The sequence below is a fragment of the Chaetodon auriga genome, chromosome 21, assembly GCF_051107435.1.
Source record: "Chaetodon auriga isolate fChaAug3 chromosome 21, fChaAug3.hap1, whole genome shotgun sequence".
Taxonomy (NCBI): domain Eukaryota; kingdom Metazoa; phylum Chordata; class Actinopteri; order Chaetodontiformes; family Chaetodontidae; genus Chaetodon; species Chaetodon auriga.
In genome coordinates, this window is record NC_135094.1 from 19,171,929 (window position 1) to 19,193,553 (window position 21,625).

At 38.5% G+C, this 21,625-nt stretch overlaps 1 protein-coding gene across 4 annotated transcripts in view; it reads left to right on the forward strand.

Annotated features, from left to right (window-relative positions):
• Window positions 1-3,238: 3,238 nt before the first annotated feature.
• The window catches only part of LOC143339827 (E3 ubiquitin-protein ligase HECW1-like), an 85,585-nt gene continuing 67,198 nt past the window's right edge, over window positions 3,239-21,625 (forward strand). For 2 of the 4 annotated variants that reach the window (XM_076761312.1, XM_076761314.1), the window contains exon 1: window positions 3,249-3,428. In XM_076761312.1, coding sequence (XP_076617427.1) covers window positions 3,399-3,428 — 30 coding nt within the window. In that variant the 5' untranslated portion in view covers window positions 3,249-3,398. Of the gene's footprint in view, window positions 3,429-16,437; window positions 16,496-21,625 lie in introns of all 4 variants that reach the window. The other 2 variants (XM_076761315.1, XM_076761313.1) reach the window with 2 other exon arrangements.

Consider the following 21,625-nt stretch of genomic DNA (forward strand, 5'->3'; position numbering starts at 1 on the left):
CCCTTGAATAGAGTTAAGTGCTGTCTTGCATTCATTTCCTCTGGAAATTATATTTCCATCAAAGACAGTGTGACCGATGGAGCCGCAATTTATCTAGAAGCAACACTTTTTATATTCTGTATTTAGAGTATCAAATGTAAAAGTACTCATTACTATGATGTTTTTGGATTAATATTATTGCTACATTAATGTGTATTTTGTATTTTACTGCTGTAGATGTTCAAGGCTGAGCTAATCTTAACTATTTTATATATGCTACTGTTGGGTGGTTATACAGTATTATTACAGAGTTTTAAATACAATAGATCATTACCAACAGCCTTGTTTTCTGCTTTGTGAGGGTTTTTAAATGTTTTATTAGCTGAAGAAGCCATAAAGGAACACTTCATCCTTCAGAGACAGTCTAGATGATTTTCACTGGACAGGAAGCATATGGAAAATTGTAATGTGAAAAGTAACTAGTAACTAAAGCTGTCGGACAAATGTAGAGGAGTAAGAAGTCCAAACCTTTCCTCTGAGATGTAGTGGAATAAAAGTATAAATGGATAAAATGGAAACACTTGAGTGAGTACCTTGAATTTTAAAGTACAATACTTAAGCAAAAGTACTCAGTTACATTCCACTACTGCATGTGTAGGACTGTGACACCAGAATCCAGGGATCATATCCAGACTCCTGTCTGTGGTCAGATTTAGTCCACTAAAGCCCTTCTGTTACGGTCAGGGAAAGATAAAATAAATCAACCGTATGTCTCCGGTCACTGCTGATCCTTTTCTGAATTAAAACAGACTGTGATCTCAACCAAAGAGCCTTGCAAGCCAGTGTTTAAACATGACTATAAAGTAGTTGATAACGCTGTAGCCACCACGAGTGGACAGTGCATTGCAAGAATTTCTATTTTGGTGGAAAAAATGAAAAATGTTGTCAGTGAGCATTTTACTGATACAATCAGTATCAACATTTTTGCAACTCACCAGCTATGTTAATTAACAGCATTTCCTCATTATGTTGGTAGAAAATGTAATTTAGTCATCATGATGTTTCCTTTAAAATGTATTTGCTGTTGCTAATTGAATATAAAGTAATCTCTGGGAGACAGGGCTGCACAGTGGCAGTTCCAACACTACACACTACCCAGCCCTGGTTATAATTAAACACTGGTGGCACAGGTTTGAGACTTCTCAGCTGTCCTGCAGATGTCCATTTTATCCAGACCAATTTTGTTTCAACATTATTATTAAAAATTGCATTTCAATGGAACTGTAATTTTTGTCAAACAATACAGTAAAACTAAATGAAATTTAGGCAGTAGTGTTCCAGGAAGACCAGCAGGGACCACCTCCTGTCCTCCCTGTCCTCAGACCTGGACAGTCTGGCCTGAGCCCCAGACCTTGTCATCTCCTCGAAACGCCCCTGCCCTCCATCCTTTTTCCTTGGCTCATCCCTCCTTCTTTATATCACACCACCTCTTTGCTTCTCCACCTCTCCTTACAATAGCCCTGTCCCCACCTTTCTCTGTCTTATTTATTGCTTAACATGATGCTTGTACGGATATGATTAGTGCAACATTAAATTAATGCTGCACTTACTGCAACCACAAAATGCATCCACGAGTTTATCTATGACTACCTCTTTTTTCATGTTTGTGGTGACACTATTTATTTTTTAGTAACACAGATCTAAAATGACACAGTGTTTTTGTAAACCAATATCTGATTTCAAAATTGATTCAACTCTTCAAATATATTATCATTTTATATCTTATTTTTCTCCATAACTGTTGCCAATTCTGAACATAATTAACATTTTACTAGTTGTCTTTTAATGAATGGGGTTATGCTACAAATAACTTTATATGACTAACTTGTTTGTTTAAGCCATGAGACACATTTTTTGGCTAAATAATACTGGATGTCATTAATTCAAGATAAACATTTTGAGAGAAAATATTTGACATGGATGAATCTATCTAACGACAGTGTGTGGGATGTTTTGTTTTTTTCACAGAAAAAACATTTGGAAAAAAGAATTTGGTGAGTATTTATTTTGGGAAATTAGCTTTGGTCATTCAAACAGTTTCTGTATACTGGTTGCCCTGATCAGACACCAACATTTTCAATATTAAATAAACAGGGCATTATTAAGTGACCCTATGAATAAATAAAGAAAATATTTATATAACCACAAAACTAAAGAATATTCCAATTACATTTTAAATTCAGCTTAATGTTCTATGTATACAAATTCTGTCAACCAAGACAAGGCAAAAACGGTTATGCGACTGATTGTTGCTAACTAGCACATAGAAATTAAATACATGGTAAGTATACAATTTACAAAAGACGTGGTGTAATTAAAAATAAAATAAAATAGCACTATTTACCACCTGATGCTGAGGTTAACAGTAGAATACTTTCTTACAGCATTATTCACCATCTAAAAACATACCTCAAAAATAACTTCCGGTCGTAACGTCAACCTCTTTACTACCTCAAACCTGGAATGAACAGTACTTTTTAGCAGCTTGTATTTACCAAACTGAGGTTAACTGTATGGTCCATTGCCACTTAAAAAGTAATGGACAGTATCCTCCAGGATAGTACGCTTATTTTCTATCCAAATGGTAATGAAAAGTATTCTCCAATTGGCCATTTACCTCCTGAATGCTGAGATGAACCGTGTTTCCATGTATGTTTCCAGCCACAACATGAGAGAACGGTGTTTTCCAGCATCCGCCGCGTTCTGCCTCCTCGCGTCAGCTGCAGCTCGCTGAAGGAAAACGATGCACGAGGGGAGAACGTCATGTGAATAATTACTGTGCGCGTGACACGGCGTGCGCGTTTATAGGCTACACGTGTATGTGTACGTTAGTTGGCGAAGGGGGGCAGAGAAGAGGAGGTAGCGCACGCGAGGAGAAAAACGCGTTTTCTGATTGGCCGTGAGGCATTGGTACCCAGCTGTGTCAAGTCAGACAGATTTATCTCTACAATGACCAGAAGTGAAACCTTCAAAATAAAAGCATACTCGAAGTCGAAATTACATACATTGAAAGAAAAACAGCATTGCAGATAAAGATGGCCCTCACATACGTATTTTTCACATATTAATAATAGCAAATTATTAATGATTACTAAAAGCCACAAAAACTTCTCAAGTCACGGATTTGTAATGTTCAATATTGTCTGCGGCCGGAAAATGAGTGCTATGTTTTGGCTAACTTTACTTTGGTCCAGAGAAAGAGGAAAGGATGTGACTCGAGCCTCTCTCTCGCGTGCCTCATCGGCCCTTTGCACGGTACGCTGTTTGTTTGGGTTCCTACAGCCTTTACCGTCGAAATGGAGCTTGGTGGAAATTAGTAGGCGTGTACACCTTCGAGTTCTCATCCTTACCTTTGGAGAATGATCCACCGGCAGGTTATTTTATCCCAGGTAGGTCGTCTCCATTGTTGCTGTGGAAGTGATGTAGCCTATCATATCAGTCTCCAGCAGCGGCCCAGCGCTCTGTAGCTCGCTTGAGTCATTCTCTCCCGTGTGGAGGAAACGATACGTTGAATTCTGTTCAAAACAGAGTGATTAAGTAGCATTTATCGGTAACAGCACATACCAGGAAATTACTTAAGAACATATGGTTGACTTAGTTTCTTTCTTCAATGCGGAGCACATTATCTCCCAAGCAACACTTCAGTCAAATTGTTTTTTTTAGAGGTGGTTCACCTTGCGGCCACACACGGTTCTCCCGTAGCTTCGTCTTCCATCGTTGCTAGCAAGCCACATCATTCTTAAAAGTTGGCATTAGATGTATCAGATAAAAGGGGCAAACTGAGTTATTGTGAGCTATTGGATATGTGCCGAAACGAAGAGTCGATACTAATCTGAGGAAAATTATGAGTCATCTTGCCTAAAAAATTCCATATTTGCCAGTAAGCGACGCAACATTAAAGTAGTTCATTTTCTAAATGGTGTTTGGCGTGATGTATGGGCGCTGGAGATGTCAGGGCCGTACAGCTTCGCCCTAGTTAGTCTTGATCTGGGATGTACGAGTCCTAATGAAAGGACAGGCTTCCCCTCCCTCTTTGTGTGGGGGTTCCCAACCTCAAAATCCTCTTAAATACTGGAGCAAGACGCTGCATTTTCCTTTTGTATTCGTCTTTGTTTTGTTGTCATGCAAATCAAGAGCACATAATAAAACAAGTAATAAGCTAGATGGAACTGTGATATGAGAAAGTTAAAAGCATGTGTTTTCTTTGACTTTGGGGTTGAATATGACCAGTGAATGTGGCTGTCAAGAAGATGAGTAAGTCTTAATGTTCTTCAGTTGGTGATCATCAAGTCACAAACCACAGTCAATACACAGAATGATAAAAATGTGTTTCAGATATGCAGTTTTTCCCTTTAAATTCCATTTTTATGTCACCGCAGGCCTTGCTGTTATTTCAGACTGTTTTGTTTCTCATTCAGTAGACCCACAAAAAAAAAAAAAACTGTATGTGCATAAGCTCAAATCCACAAACAGTGAGGATAAATTGGCTTTTGGTAGTTTTCCAATCCATTGCTGGATGGCAGTGATTTTTTTACTCTCTCATAAATATTCATATTATCTTCAGTTGAAGATGATTTTAGGGTTTCTGTTGACGTGAAGTTGGTCTTTTTTGTGAAGCCACTTGAATGAAATTCTGCAGTGGTCGGTTGAGGTCCCTGAGGTGAACTAATCTATGACTAATAGTCTTATGACAATACCAAAGGCCCAGAGCATCTTTACTTCTCTGCTATTCATGTAACCCCCATAAGCAAGTTGCCATTTATCTCCCACATAACCATAAACAGAGGTTTACTATTGACATTGTTTACATTACAGTATTTGTGATATAGAAAGTTTTGGCACTCGCAGCTCTCTTAGACTTTCAGCTGAATCAATTTAACTAAATCATTCTGTCCTGAGCTCTGTAGATTAGATTTTCGTGCTAGCGCTGCCTTTCTCTGTGCATTGTGAAAATTAAAATGAGCAGAAATTTGACATTGACAGAGACTATCTTCTTTGAGTGACTCAGCCTCTTGAACAGAAGATTCGACTGTGATATTTCTGCCACGCTGGCCCTGATCAGACAGATGTAGACCAAACTGACAGTGCTGTTTTTCTGCGTTAATCAGAGTTTGAAGTGTGACAGAATCAGAGGGGTGTAGTGAAACTTACTTGTGACATTCACCAAAACAGATATTGTGCTGTGAAGCATGGCACCTTTGAAGCAAGATTAGATTCATATAGAGACCAGAGCTGCAGCTAGTGGTTATTTTCATTACTTATGTATCTGCATATTTTGCCTGTATCTTCGGATTATTAAATCTGTTGAATGTCCTAAAACTGAAAAAAATGGCCATCACAATTTCCCAGGTGACATTCTCAAAAACAACAACAAAAAACTCAGACATGTTCAGTCTAGTAAGATGCAAAACAGAGAAAACCAACAAATTCTTACTTTTGAGAAAGTAAAAAATACAGCCCGTTTTCAGTAGTAAACTGTGTTTTAGTGTTGTGATTACAAGACAAAATGGTGTGATACAAGAGCGATAGTTTGTGATCATCATGGGTGAAATCTTTTGATTATCAGAGTTCTACTTGTTTTGATTAGCTCTATATTTCTTCCCAGCAAAAGAGTGCTTAAACAATTGATAGAAGAGCATTTTAAATGTGCTGATGAACTGGAACTGTTTCCATCAACATATCTTCACATATATTTTAAAGGATCACATTAGAAAAGGTTGATGGAAACAACACAATTTGAAAAAGAAAAAGAAAAGTTTTTACACTGGCTTGAGGCCGTTAATGTGCTTAACGGGACATGGAAACACAATTTTTCGAATATGTTGTGACGAAGTGAACATTAAACTCACATGACTGATCAGATGTTTCTGCCCCAAGAGGAGGAGAAGAAGAGGTAGAAGTAGAAGAAGAAGCTGCCAAAGACTAAAATATCTCTTCATTGCTCTGCATTTTTTTCACCATTTTAGACTCAACTTGTGCTTTTTTAATTACATCATCTTGTTGTGCCCTCTTCTTCTACAATGGTATAATGGTTTTCCAACTGGAGAACTGGCACCACCCACTGCTCGTCTCAATGAACCAACTCCAAATAATCACGTGACAGTAGTGGATGGAAACACACGCATATTTTCTTTTGCTGATTTGTGTTGTCATACATTTGGATGGAAACACAGTTAATGACACCTGACAGTTGCTCAGAGTTAAACCACACGCAAATTCAGAACCAGTTGAAGAAACAAGAAAAACAAAAACAAGGCGCTGTTGGAGTGTTAGAGACAGCAGCTGTCTTTGTAGTATGTTGTTAGTGCAAAACCAAAGATGCTTCTGTGAATGTTTTCCCCCTGAGAAGCAAGTGGTAGTCAGCTTAGTGAATAGTTGAGTTTTCACCAAGGTTAGACGTCTGAATTCACCCATTTTTTACTCCTTTTTGCCAGTGAAATGTTTTATAGTGGTAGAAGCCCTGCAGGTACCAACTGCAGTTTCGGTGAGGATCAAAGCTCCAACACAGAAAATCATGTTAAGCAGCAAGCCAGTACTGTTCATATGCTGTTTTCCGTTTCACATCAAGCCAGAGAAAACCATGTAGATATCGTAAAATGTGAATGTAGAGTATGTGATCACAAAATGACTAGAGCTGAGGTGATCAATTAATTGATTAGTCAGTCTGGAGAAAATTAATTGGCCACTATTTTAATTTATTGATAATTTTTCAAAAAATGTTTCAAGCAAATAGGTCAAACACTCACTGGTTCCATCTTCTTCAGTGAAAAGACATGCCATATTTGTCAGACAGTAAATTCAATATATTTAGGGTTTTGATGGTTTGATGGACAGTTTATATTGCAGCCATACAGCACACACATGCTAAAGTAATAATATGCAGTGTGGAATGATGTTTATAATTTCACCAATATAACTAAACACCAACACATTATCCCGTAATTTAAATCTGTACATGAATAAAATAAGGATAATAAGTTCAGTATTTTTGGTGCCGACTAGCTTGTGATGTTTAATCAACCAGTCGATTCATTGCACACTTTCCTGATACCTATGTCTCTGCTTATGTAGTTGTCCAAAGGTGTTAACAGTTCCACAATGGGAAATGACACCTGCTGAGACTTCATTGTATTTTATTTCATTTGTCAGAAGTGGAGTAAAATAATTTTTTAAGGGGTGGCATGGGTGAGACCAGGGGTGGCACAGAAAGTGGTGGCTTGTTCATTTGTTATTAGTCATGCTAGCAGCATGGCCCTGGGATTGGAATGTCAGTGTGTTAGTCAGGCCACCGCTTTGGTCAAGACCGAAATATCTCCACGACTACTGAATAAATTGCCATCAAATTTTGTGCAGACATTCATGGTTCTCAGATTATTAATCCATCTGACTTTGGTGATCCCCTGACTTTTCCTCTAGCACCATTAGCAATGCTGTAGTCTTGTTATTGCTGCAGTAGTCACAGTTTTGGGTGACTTACATTTTCTTTTTCTTATTTTGGCATCAGGGACTGCATGAGTGCTACATGAACACCAAGCTCATAAAGTACATTATTAGGAATTTTATTATTTTATTTATTTATTTTTATGTTGTGGCATAGCATGATAGCAGCCTGTGTTTTAGACAGTACTAACTCTTGAGAAATAATTTTGATGAGTTTATCTATTTGAATGAAATGTGCCAAGAAATGCAACACACTAGAATATAGTGTCAACAATGTGCACTTGCAAAAACCTTGTGCCTTGATTAAAACTCAACAAAGTTAATGTTCTTCTTCTTAAGAATGCATAAAAGAAGTTGACTAGCTAACGTAGGTATTGTGAGGAAGGGGTTCACACAAGGAAAACAAATGAGTGATCTGGAAGGGATTGATGTGTTTGGTGGCTCAGCTTTAGCTTGCTCTCGCCATGGCTACCCCTTGGTTCTGCCATTAGCTGATGATGTCTTTTGCCCCACTATGGTCCCTGAGGACGGCAAAACCAGTTCAAAGTGAGGTATTTCAACACATAGAGGCATTGTTGCATCCTTGCCCTTTTTTTTTTTTTTTTTTCAGTTCTTTTTTTCCTGTATCGTGGCTCTGTTGTGGTATTCAACTACAGATGGTTATTTTATGGATTGGATCATTGTGATGGCAAATAAAATTGTGAACTATCACATGGTAGGATCTTCAGCCTTTCCAGTAACATGAATTCAACTTCTGGCAGAATATTTCAGCTGCTGTATTCATATGTAAAACTACATGCGACATGATGGGAAGAGTCCTGTATTAAATGGGGATGGAACTAGTCAATGTGATTGACAATGGTTGTCACAGCGTCTAACACACCCAGCTATAATGTCTGATAATGTCTTCTGTCTTATCCTATCTTGCATCAAAGTGTGCCACAGGTGTGCCTGGTGGTCCTGGCCATGAAAATACCAAAACTGCATTTGGCATGTTCCCAACATACTGGGCAGGGTGCCCTGGACTGCAATGTGTAGGTTTCATGAAGTAAAGCATTTAGTTTGCATGGTCAAAATAGCACTAGTTAGGATTATTTACTCTGAATCAGGTCGACATTAAGATTCCGTGTTTGTATGCTCAATGCTAAGTGAATATCAGGACTTTCTTAAAAATACAAGATTAGCTGTGGTAATTACCGCTTGAATATTGCTGTGAATAGTTGTCAGAAAGGTTATTGCAGCATACACCTTTAATTGTTTTGAACTCGTCATGGGTATATCATACATTTTTATTCCACTAGTTGAGGCTGTAAGAATAACAAGATCATCAATATGTTGTTTGTTTCAGCATGTTCATACCATGGCATGTAATGGACATCAAGGAGCTTGTTAGCAGGGTTTTAGTTTTGTTGGAAGCAACGTCTTTGATTTTCAGGAGTTAGGTCTCATTTGTAGCAATTGGTGGATTTAATAGTAACAGGAAAAAGTAAAATTACATTGGTATTATCTGTTAATGTCCAGTCATTAAGTCTCTGTATTAATCAGTTTCATGGAGCGCAGAAGTAGAGGCTCATTGACATAATGGCTTCTTGTAAATCACAGTCTCTGTGTAGGTTATGGAGGCTTAGGATTAGCCCCCTCAGATAAGCAGTTATCCTACCACTAAAGCTTATTTGTTAGCACAAGGTGATTTTGTGGCTAGCACGGTGCTGCCACAGGGAAATACGTTACCATAAACACAGAAAATATGTGTCTGTAAGTCTTTCTAACTATTTAACGTCACATGAGAGATGTTTTTTACTGTCAGCTGTCATGGTTTTCAGGGTTATATGAGCTGAACAGTTTTTTGCTCTTCTGCATTGACTTCACACTCAGCCGTGGTGGTTGCTGCTCGGTTGTAAACAATGATGACCTGATGTTCTTAGAAGTGGCTGCACAAAAGCAGGCTGAGCACTGTGAAGACAAGAAGCTTGATGACAGTTTCATGGAGAGGGGTGCGTTTTGGCAGATGAGCTCGTTTAGCTTTTTATATGCAACCACATTTCTTTTCATGGAGGCTGGAGGCTCTATGTCTAGCTAACAAGCCCCTAACACACCATCTTTGAAAAAAGCTGACCCGTAAAGAAATCTGTTTAAAAGCAGTGCTTCATCTCACTGCAAAGGCCTACATTCAAATGAGAAAGGAGTAGAAGTGCAACTAGCCATTGTTTTCATTGCTAATTTATTGATTATTGTGGATCAGTTGTCAGATCAGTTGTTTGGACTATATAATGTCAAAGAATAATGAATGATGTCAATTAGTGTTTGCCAGAGCCCAAGATGATGTCTTCAAATGTCTTGTTTTGTTCACAACCCAAAGATATTTGGATTGAAAAAACAGAAAATATTCACATTTAAAAACTGAAATCAGAGAATTTTGACTTTTTTTTCTGAAAGTATTACTCACAGCAAGTCATTGATTGTCAAAATAGTTGTTGATTAATTTAATAGTTGACAGCTCATCAATTAATCCATGCAGCTCTGGAGAGGAGCATTATTTTGTCCACTACACACAAGGTGCATGATAACTGGCACAAAATAACAGTGAGGAGGTACACTTCATGTTCTTCACTTAACCCTGTTCTGGCATGCTTGGTCTGAACTGAGTGACAAAGGATCAGATGTTTATAATGATCAAGTGCACATCCCTAAAAGGGGCTCAGGATCAGGAGAGTGGAATGGCATGAACAGGGGGAGTGACCTGAGGCAAAGATACTGCATGTGGTGAAAGGGACTGCTGTGTGTTCTCAAAACAACACTTAATTACTGTAGTTTTGCCCTTTGATTTGACGATGTTGTAGCAGTGGTAGTGACACACAGCTCATGGAGGTGATCAAGGTACTTTACTGTTAAAGTACAGACTGAATGCACCAGATGACTGAAAACTCCGGTTGGAGGATAACTTAGTGCGCGTTGGGCAGTGCTTAGTTTTGGTGCGTCTGTTTTCCAACATCATCATCATCATGCTGTACATTCAGTGCAGCAGCTCAGGCCCACTTGAGGACTGTCACTGTGATAGTGCTGCATTATTTTACAATCAAATATTAATTTCTTGTTTTTTTGCAGAAAATTTGTTGACAGCCCCAAAACCAGCTTAGCTTGTGTTGCTGTGTGACATGGAGGTAACATTAGGCTTGACTATGTGAGACAACACAAAATGCAACATGAAATACGTAAAGCCACATAAAACTAGCAACGCTTACAGGTTCAGAGTTTGAAGTCTGCATTAACCCGTCCTTGAGCTTCAGTTTCGAAGTGAATCCTGCTTTGTATGAAGTAAAATGAGCAGCACATACAGAGCTTAAGAGTTTTCCAGTTGTAGTTGCGGGGAAATTTCTATGAAATTAGTCCACTGGGTCTTCTTTTCCTTGGATGGTGGGAGTAGATGAAGACTTTTGTGTTAGTTCTTGAAGCAGACACCAGAGAAATTGGCATGGGTTGCTCGAAATCTTATCTTCCACATCTTTCTGTTGCTTGAGTCGGCATTATACAGAGGAAATCGTAGTTTGTGGATGTAACTTCAGTTCTATGAGTATGTGCATAGCCCTCATTATCCTGGCCACAGTTAGGCACTTTATTTTCAATACGCTAAAAATTTATCATGGTAATGTGGCAATCACAAAATCTAAATTGTGGAAAAACGTGATGCAGGTGACAACACCACCCACCTCTATCCAGCATAAAATATGATTAGACACATTAGGCTCTGTTGACAAAATGTGTTCATGAGGTCATAAAACACAAAATTCAGAAATGATATATAATTGTTTAGAATGTCTTCATGTACAATCATGGAAATTTGCATGATACCATCAGTCACTATATAATAGTGATAGTACCAAAATCTGATCCAATTATCTCAGCAGAATATGTTCAAGTTAAGAGCTTTTTTTTTTTTTTTTCCCCCCAGTATCTTTCATGAATCCTCAGCACCATCAGCACATAGAGTGCATATCAGCTTTCAGTTGAAGTGGAAAGTAGAGCAACCACAGAGACACAGGCTCATGAGGAAAGCAATGATTAGATCATAACTATAGTTACCCGTACTCTAAGTTATCCTTAGGTGAACAATAAGCCAAAGGAGGGCTACATTAGAGTGGTCAGGAGATCGTTACTGAGCCATAATACCGGATCATTTCATTTCCAGCAGAGGCTTTGCCGTCTCTACCATTCTGCCTGCTCTACATGTGTGCTGAATTAATAATCATGTCGCCTTGAACACAATTATAGTGGTTAATTATGCGGGTGTCAGAACAAGTAAGAAGGACAAGTGGGGATATTTCCCTGGAGATTACTATGCATGTCTGTTAATGTAGCTAGCTAGGGCACCATACTAATATGGCACCACATGACTAATGAGGCCTGTAGGGATTGAACATGACTGGGAACCCTGAGTTGGTATAGTTTTTGTTTGTGCCGGTGCTCTTAAATATTTGCATAAGAGTGTCACATTGTGCACACTGCTGTGTCTACACATTTGAATTCCCACCTCCCTTTTTAGTTACAGCAACAACAGGACCACTGCTGGAGTGTGCCACAAGATAGCTGAAGAGATGTATTCATAATAAAAGGAATTGTTAGTCATTCTGTTACAGTAATACTGAAGGAGCAGAAGTATCAGGGAAAGAATCTCATAAATTTCATTGTTTCTGGGATTTAACCATGGCTATTGATCAGCTGACTCTCAAATCACGCTGTTCTTCAATACACCAGCAACAAAAGAGTTTGTTGTATTTCCTGTGGAGACTGTTTACTGCCATAAGAGAACCTCAAAATGTAGATCTAGACCATCTTCTGTCCTCAGTTAAGAACTCAAAAAAATCAAGCAAAGCTATCCCCAGAGGTTTTCAAGTTGAAGCAACAATTCTGAAAGGTTTTTCCTGTAAAGCAGGCCAGGGCAGTATTGCTATTTCCCGTTGCAGTTGTCATCAACACGTTTGATGCCTCTCCATATGTATGGCCGACCACATGATTTAGTGATTTAAATATCATGTGTACTTATCCTAAAAAACACCTTGTGCATTTTGGGAAGATGAAGAGAAGCAGTGCTTCCTTTTCAGTTTCTGATATTAGTGGTATTGGATATCTACTGTATGGATAATAGGCTATGTGCATTTTCCAGAACGAAGTGGCAGAATAAACACATCATTATGGACTGCTTTTTTAAAAGGCTGTAATATTATGGTCAGGTATTTTATCACAATAAACAGAGCTCAGAACACTGCTGTTTGCTTTCTATTAAAGGTTAAAATTATTGGAACTGGGTTACAGTGTTGCATTTGCATAGGGGGGGATTATTGTTTTTAAGTCATGTTTAATTCATTTTTCTGCATTTTATTTTTATCAACAACAACAAAAACCCTGTGGTAAAGGGTGCAGCTCATCATGCACCCATGGCATGTTTGAGGCTCACCTAAATTGCTCCTGATTTCTCTGCCATTCATCCCAACAATAAACGCTAATGAGATGACCTAAAAGCACAGAAAAACTTCTACATTGTGATACAGACCATAGCATAGCAACTCACTGTCATCTGCCTCAGCGTCCTGCATGGTAGATGATGAAGATGCACCTCCCACTCCCTTGTTGAGCCTCTGATTATCTGTCCCCATCCACAGGTCAACAGCTGGCTTTGGGTCAAAGGTCTATGTGGCCATCTTTGACGGGTGAATGTGCATCAGGGCTGAGAGATGAGTGACAGTCAAGATCTGTAATTGGTTTTTACTGTGTTGACATGTGAGAATCTCCTCTCACATGCTGCATGGCTCAAACGGTTTAACCATCTTGCTGATGTTGAAGCTGGATTGCTTGTGTCTTTGAATGTACCTGAAACACCCAAACTCAGTAATTGATAGGGCTGTCCACTGACCTTTGGAAATATAGTGTAGCTCATCCCTATGATTGCACTCCCTGTTAGTACTTCACAGTAAAATCCTTCCAGTAGTTGGAAGTGTTGTCTTCTTTATTAATAGTAGCTTAACTGTTGTTCTGATAGCACATGTAAATCAGATTGGATGGAAGAATCAAAAATAATGAGGTTTGCCAAAGGAACCTTGGTTGACACCCACCCATCTAGTGGTAGGGGAACACTGGAGAAGACTTTATATTTCTGGGAACATATTATACATATTATAGCATGCTTATTGTTGCATCCAGGGTTCTAAATTAACTTTTTTGATCACCAGCCAATGTGGCTGGTGACCTTCTAAAGTTACCAGCCAATCAGAATTTCCACTAGCCAAATTTTTTCCCGGTGAAAATAAGAGATTATGAGTGCCACTGAATACATTTGATCATTTTATTTACATTGTTGGCATGAAAAATGCACAGAAAGTACAACACATGAAACAAAATATACACAGAAAGTGCAAACATTTAATTTATACAAACAAAAAATGCTGTCAGATTAATTATTTTATAGAAGACATTTTTCCAGTAAGTATTTAGTATCATTACATTCCTAATAAAATGTATTTTTCCTTTCAACTTAAAGTGTTTCTGCTTTCCTTCTTTAATAAGAAATATATATAAGTAACAGCCATGACTTAAACACTTGCAAAAAATTGCATTGGTAATAAATTGAATTATGTATGTACAACTAGAAAACACAAACAGTGCAGCAGTCAGTACTGCAGACTCCTTCGGCTCTCCTGATGACTTCGGGCACTCTCATGGTCCTTTACTGCCTCGACTTTAAAATTATTAGTCCCCACCACAAAATTATTCGTCTTGTTTTTTTCTTTCGTGTACATGCGGCAGTCCTTACAAAACATGACGGCATTTTCGTGATCAAACACAAGCCATTCACGACCTGTCAGCCATTTAGCGTTAAACTTTCTTTTCTTCGTTTCGCACGCTTTATCGACATTCTCATCCCCTGCCTCCTTCCTCTTCTCGCCCCCAGACGTCTGTCCCAACCACGCATTTAGTTTAACTTTACTTTTTACTTTTAGCTAGCTCAGTCTCCTTTTTTACAGTTCATACGCCGCCGTTCATTCTTCTTCTTCTTCTTTGTGTTTGCGTTTCCGTGGTTTCTCGCGCCGGTTGCACTACAGACTGTAGTGTGCCTGCGCACAGCCAATGGGCGTCTTGTACGTCATCACGTAGCATTACGACAGTGTTCATGGGAAATGTAGGACGGACTGTCAGGGGGACAAATGACCGAGAACTGTAGAGCGGCTCTGACTGACATGATTGCCTAATGCATTACCGGCCAAATTGGCTAGTAAGTTTTTATTTACACCCGCCAATATGAATTTTAACCCGCATTTGGCGGGTTGGCGGGTGTTAATTTAGAACCCTGGTTGCATCCCCTTTTCATATGAAGGAAAATTAGCAAACTGCTAACTCTATACTACAGCACTTTATTCTTAAATCAACACACTGTGTGGGGTAGCCTTGCAGGTGTTTACCTGACACCACTGCTTCCTCTCTCTGGACAGTCTGTCTTTTCAAGTCCTTAGTCAGTCATGGTCCACTAGCACAGGGCTTTTCACTTTTCTACCTGATCAGAGCTCTTCTCAGGCCTGTGTGTGTATGTATAGACTGTACTTGCTTGATTGACAGCTGCCTGACTCTCCTGTTAGCTTTATTATTATCTGTTAAGGGAAGGTTTTCATTTTAATTGTTATATCTGGTAAAAACACAGTTCTTAAGTTTAAGGGATCCTTACAAAAAGTGGCTATGTGGTTATATTATCAGTTATATAAATATCATCATCTGTGTCTGCTTCAGAAACTGGAGCATCTGTCAGACTGTAGTGTGAATTCATGTAGATTTGGTACTCTATGAAAATATAAAAAAATATATTGAGAGTAGGAGGAAAGAAGGTAGTGGATGATTTCGCACTGCAATCTCACCTTTCTACAAACTGGTTCTCAGTTTTCAGACAACAGCGGTTTTGCCTCTCCATTCTAAATGTCTACATTGCCAAAAGTCAAAGGAGAACAGTGAATTATGGCCTTTACATTCCTTCAGAATTTAGGCAAGTGTTTAATCTTTGATTGTTTCAACATGACCATGAACCATTTGCACTGTGCTGACCTTGACACTCAAAAATGCAATAAATGTTAAAATTGTAAATTGCAGAAAAATGCTGAGTATAAATAGTTTGCTTTAATGAAAATCTCAAGGATTTTAACCTAAAATGTACAATCATAGTTACCAAAAACAGTACATATCAGACAGCTACACAATGAGCTGAAACTCACTATAAAGTTTGTAAAACTGAGGGGAGCTGCATATAAAATTCAGTTATTGCCACGAGAGATCCCTTTCACATTGTCTCATTGTTTTTACATTATTTGATATGTTACTGTTCTAAAAATATTCATAATTCCTGCTTTAAATCAACTGAGGGTTTAGGGCCTCTGAAAAACAACCAGCGTAATATCAATGAACACTACAGTGCACAGCCCATAAATCATATCCTTGCTTCCAATCCTCCTATGAGAGTGAACCACATTCACTGAAAGGACATTACTCCATATTCCTACTCGTATTTTCTTCCTTTGCAGGCTTGCCTCTCCCCTGCAGCACTACAAACCATGTGACCATCCATAGATGCACATGAAAACTGATCAAATGTTTTTGTTGCTGTGTTGAATTTGTTTTAAGTTGAACATCATTAGATGCTCTGATGTTATGTCTGTTTATTGCTGTATCTCACTGTTCTCCATGTTTCTATGTGGTCAGTGTCTGTCTCTCTGTTTGTCCGTCTGTGCTTCTGCTTCTCAGTTATTCATATTTTTATCTGACAAAGATGAAGTATGAAAGTATGATGATGTTCTTTTTTTTTTTTTCTTCTTCCAACATGAGTGCCCAAACGCCATACTTGACTTCCACCTGCTGCATTCGCTGCCTCTGCTTTTTGTTTCTATGGTTTGTAACACACCACCCTTCTCCTCCCACTTCCCGCAGGTTTTGGTCTGCTTTGGGTTGACTGGTCATTATGCTGATGCAGCTCTGTAGTATCAAGGTCAGTGCCCCCACCCGCCACCATGACCACCCACTGCCTTCTCCATTTGCTTGTTTACCACCACCCATCACACAGTTTGTCTGTAGGAATATGGGATATTGAAGGCTGGAACCAATACCAAAACATATTTATGTGCAGTACATTTTAATATATTTTGTTCAGACATTTGGCACATTTGCACATGATCATGTTCATGCCAAATGCTTAAAGCACTGTATTCTGTTTTTAACAAAGAGCATTTGTCAAATCAATTAATAAACCAATATATTGGTATAACCCTAGGGTTAATCAATGGTGATGCCAGCTTTTCATTAATATTCGTATCAATGTAGAAATCACACTGTGTGTGCAGATAACCTTTTTCACCAACTGCACGCACAGAGTGCTTCAACATTTTAACCAGTCCATCAAGGCTGGCAGAGTCGTGCCCTGAAGCTCCTTTCTAACTGGAGCATTCTCTGATCTGATCTGAGATCCCAGGATGGAAAACTCTGCCTCACATTTAGACTTGCTGGTAATGATGCTGCATCTTGCAGTAATCACAGCTTCTATGCTGAACAGACACTGAACTCTTAGTTGGTCCTTAAACCATGTCTACAGGTGCTGAGAGGTTCAAAGGTTGACATTCACAGGCTCGTACATTCATAACTAAATCTTGGCACAGTATGTTCTAAATACCAAACCAAGAAGCCTAACCACAGGGAAATGTATTTACTTATTTATACATTCATTTTCTCCCTTTTTTGAACACTGTACTGGAAGACCTGAACTTCTCTTTCAAAGCTCTTTCCGGACATTGCAGGTAGCATACAACCGCTGAAACAGTTTTTAGAAACAGTAGTAACCCCTCCAAGCATAGGTGAATTAAAACAACTGCAAATATCCAAATTCAGGTATAGCAATCAGATCGGTACTGAAAAAAATGCATCAGTCCATCCCTGAGTTTAAGGTATTTTTATTATTTTGTCCAGTATGAACAAACTAAGAGAAACATCCTACAATAAATCTGACACAGCCTCAACAAAATGGGTGGTTGCATTGCAATTCATCCTTCACTAATTCTTAAACAATAGGTTGTTGGTTTCACAGAGAAAGAGTAACAGTAAACAAAAGTAGGCTTCTCATTTCTAGTTGACGACCACGTCAGCTGAAATGATTTTATTAGCTGTTGCTTGTCCGAGTTCCATACGGGTCTCAAATATGTGTACGATGGCTATGGCGTAATGATAATTGGGTAAGATACATGTCCCAAATTTTCCATCGGTTTGAGAATGAGGACTAAAAGATGTGTTGTACAAATCTAATGCTATCCCAGATGACAGGTTTGACTGTGAAGTGTAAACTTCCCCAAAGTCAATGAAAAGCAGGACAGATATATATACTGTAGCATCCTGGCTCTCCCAGTGCATCTTCCAGTCATGAACAAAGATTTTTTTAATTTAACCTCTCATCCCAAAATAGCTATCTAAAGATACATGCCCTTTGGCTATTGACATAGCATGAGACTACTTCTTCAGTGAATTGTACTAATCCAGCTGTTTGCCTGTAATATTGACCTGCCATACCTAGTTACTGTTGTTTGGGCAATCAGGCCATTCAAATGTCCAAAAGAAATACACAGTTTGAGAAACTATTCACAAAGTAAGACAGCTAATGGATGGCTATAGCAGAGGTAAAATGATAATATTTCTCAGTGCAAGAGATGACACAAACAAATGTACTAAAGTTGTGCTAATGGTTGTTGAAATCTCCATCTCTTCCCTCCATATGAAAAGTCCTGTCAGTGTCAGACTCATTACCACCACTTCTCTAAACTACCTCAATGATGGCCTTCTGCCTATTTGATCACTTTTGTGTGTATTTGTACAAAGGATGTGTTGATGCATCCATGTTCCTTTTGTGTTTGTACAGTCAGTGTGATTGTTCAGATGATTTCTCTGCCAGTTGGTGTGAACAGTTTGCATCATGTTAACATGGTGTGATCTATGAATCCATCTTGAACAGTGTTTTCTGTGCTAGATCTGATACCAGATATGATTATTTTATCGTTCTGCAGACTGAGCTGTTAACATTGCAGCATCTTTCTTTGCTTTTTCATTTGCTTACTTTTAAGCTTTTCATACCTTTTAGCCTCAAAGTGTCAAATATCACCAGCCAGTGTCATTTTGAGTGACTGGAAGTTATACTGCTGTTTGATATTACATGTTTCCATCAAAAGACAAAGCATACTGTTAAGGTTTAGCAGATCGTAACACATACAATGACAAAGATTTCCTTTTGTATCAGCACAGGATATCAGCTAAATTGAAGTAAACACTTTGAAACAAGACTATGAATGTCAAAGTAGAACATTATGTTGGTATATATCAGTGTAGCAATAGAGGAATTGAATAGAAACTTTTTATCAGCATCTTAATATTGCTTAAAAGTGGCTTATTTAAGATGTTTTGAGTCCATGTCTATAGAAAAACAAGCGTAAGCATGACATCTTTTATTCATCATGCCAATTATATTTCCTGAAGACAGTTGGATATGTTATATCATTCAGTAGGACTGCTTGAGGACGAGTTGTGACTTAAAACATGTCTGATGGGTTTTGTTCTGGTCAAATATTATCTGTGATGATCATCGTGTTTTCCCAATTTTTGTGTCCAATTGACTAACAGAGACAACAGTTTTTGAAACTGGTCCAGTATTGAGCAGCTGCAAAACCAGCTGCAGTGTGGTGTTAATTGTAAGATCCTCTCTGTCACTCTTGCCAACGCCACAAGACTCTGTTTACAGAAACTGTAATATTATTACTGTAAAACACACAAATCTAACTTGACAGAAACAAAATAAAACTCACAAAAACCTTCTTGGTTGGTTGAAATTGCTCATTTGCTGAATTAGGAGATGAGCGAGAGGGAGGTCAGAGATCCGAGTAGTAGGGGAGGAAAACAGCATGTAGAGCCAGAATATTTTCACATCTAACCGTGCCGTAGTTTTCACCAGACATTATGAATGGAGAGATTGAAATACCCCTGACTTTAACACATTTTCCTGCTTAAAAAAAGTGCTAATTACCAGATAACAGAAATGGTTGTGTGACTCCTTTCTGTCATGCAGCACAGTCAGTGCAGCAGCCCCAGCCCACACTAACCCTACCCCTTTTTATTCACAATTGAACATTCATTTTCACTTTTGAATGTCTGGGTTTTTTTAAAATTTGATCATATATTTCAATTGAGAATATTCAGTGACAGACAGACATAATTGACAAATTGAAAAATTGCATGACTGCAACTAAATGCAGTTATTAATACAACTAAAACTGAACACACAGACATGATGCACACATGTTTAGATTCAGTGTGTTTTAATGGATACTACCATTATCTCTGTCCACAGTGAATAAATGTCCATAAATCTGCTTATAAATGATTGAAAAAGGTCCACCTTATAACGCCATACTTACATTTTATTAAGTATTCTTCAGTATCAAAGTAATCCAGTGATAGTTGTGTGTACATCTATAGGTACATAGGAACTACAAATAGCTGTCAGTTATCATTACGCAGTAAAATATACCAAAAGCACAATATTCATATTTAGTGATGTTCTGATGTATCATTAGGTCCTGGTGTCAGGCTGTGCCATCATAGATCTACAGAGCCCTTTGGTAGGCAACACCATTCTCTAACTCTGACCTAATGTACCTTTAAGCTGCCTTTAAATCCTACAGTCCCAAGCAAACAGCAGATACTCAACAATTTGACCTGACCTTATATCTACATTGCATCTGCTGTTTCTGCATTATATCTGTCCAACTAGCTCTATGGGCAGTTTTATCTGAACCCCATGGGCAGCTCAGTTGTCCAACTCATGTTAGTGTGTATCTGGTTCCACTAGACTTGCTGATCGCAACCAGTTAGCAACTCCACTGGTATGAGAAACCTCTAATGGGTCATTTGCCTTGATCTGTTTTACCAAAGAAAATAACATGGTTTCAGTGTGAAATTAGTGTGATTGTAAGAGTGCAGTCAGTCTACAGCAGTAAACTCGTGGCCTGCAGGCCATACCCAGTCCACAGAATATAAATGAATTTAGAAAATGCATGCATGTAACATTACTCAGCAGTGAAAGAGGCCCAGTCTGTCCTGAGAGTGATTGTTCATTAGCTTTCCAACCCCTGGCAGCAAACCAAAAAGTCCATAATTCATAGTTCACCCATTATAGAGAATCGGATTATTCTCCAACTCCATCCTCTCACCCACCATCAAACTGTCCGGCCTCCAGGCTGGCCATTCCCTGGAGCTGACAGCAACAGCAGCACACTGTCTGGGCTGCAGGAGGTAGCTCCAGCGAATGATTAAGCTTGTCTATTAGACGCAAGAGGCATCATTTGTGTTATTTTCTTATTTTCTCTAGCCGTATGTTGTATTGAGTCCCAGTCTGAGTATTTTTGTTTGTTTCTTGGGATATCAAAGAGGAGTTTTTTTTGTTGAGATAAGAACTCATTCATTGGTAGTTGAACTGTGGGTTTTGTATTGAGCACTGACTACCTTCTTGACAGAGATCTGACAACATTTTCTAGTTGAGTATCTAGTTATCATTATGGATTTTCCATGTCTGTTTAATTTTTAAATTGAATTAAATCTTTTTTTAAGTCTGGCGACCACCGTGTCTATGTAGAAAAATTCTGGTCCTTGGACAAATATAGTTGATGACCTGTGGTCTATAGGATCATCGGGGGGCACCAAGTTGGGCCCACTACACTGACAAGCCCTAACAGTGTGCTCCAATTGTTGTGCATATGAAAATAAAGAACTTGAAACCAAGCAACAACCCAACAATCATCCAAAATACTATGCTAAGCTAATTAGCAAGCTAGCAGATAAACCAAACAATCCTCAGTCAAGTCCAACTCTGCTTTATTATTCACAGAACTTGAATAATAAAGCATTGGTTATTGGAGGTTTCTGATAAACACCTATAACCTGTGTTGAAGTATCAAAATAATTATTGAAATGTACAGTTGAACCAAGATTAATAGGTAGTGTAATAAAGTGAGTGTACTTGTAATGTACTGACTCCAAAAACTACATTTAGTGTTAAGTTACTCGTTAAGCTACAGTGGCCTGAAACAAA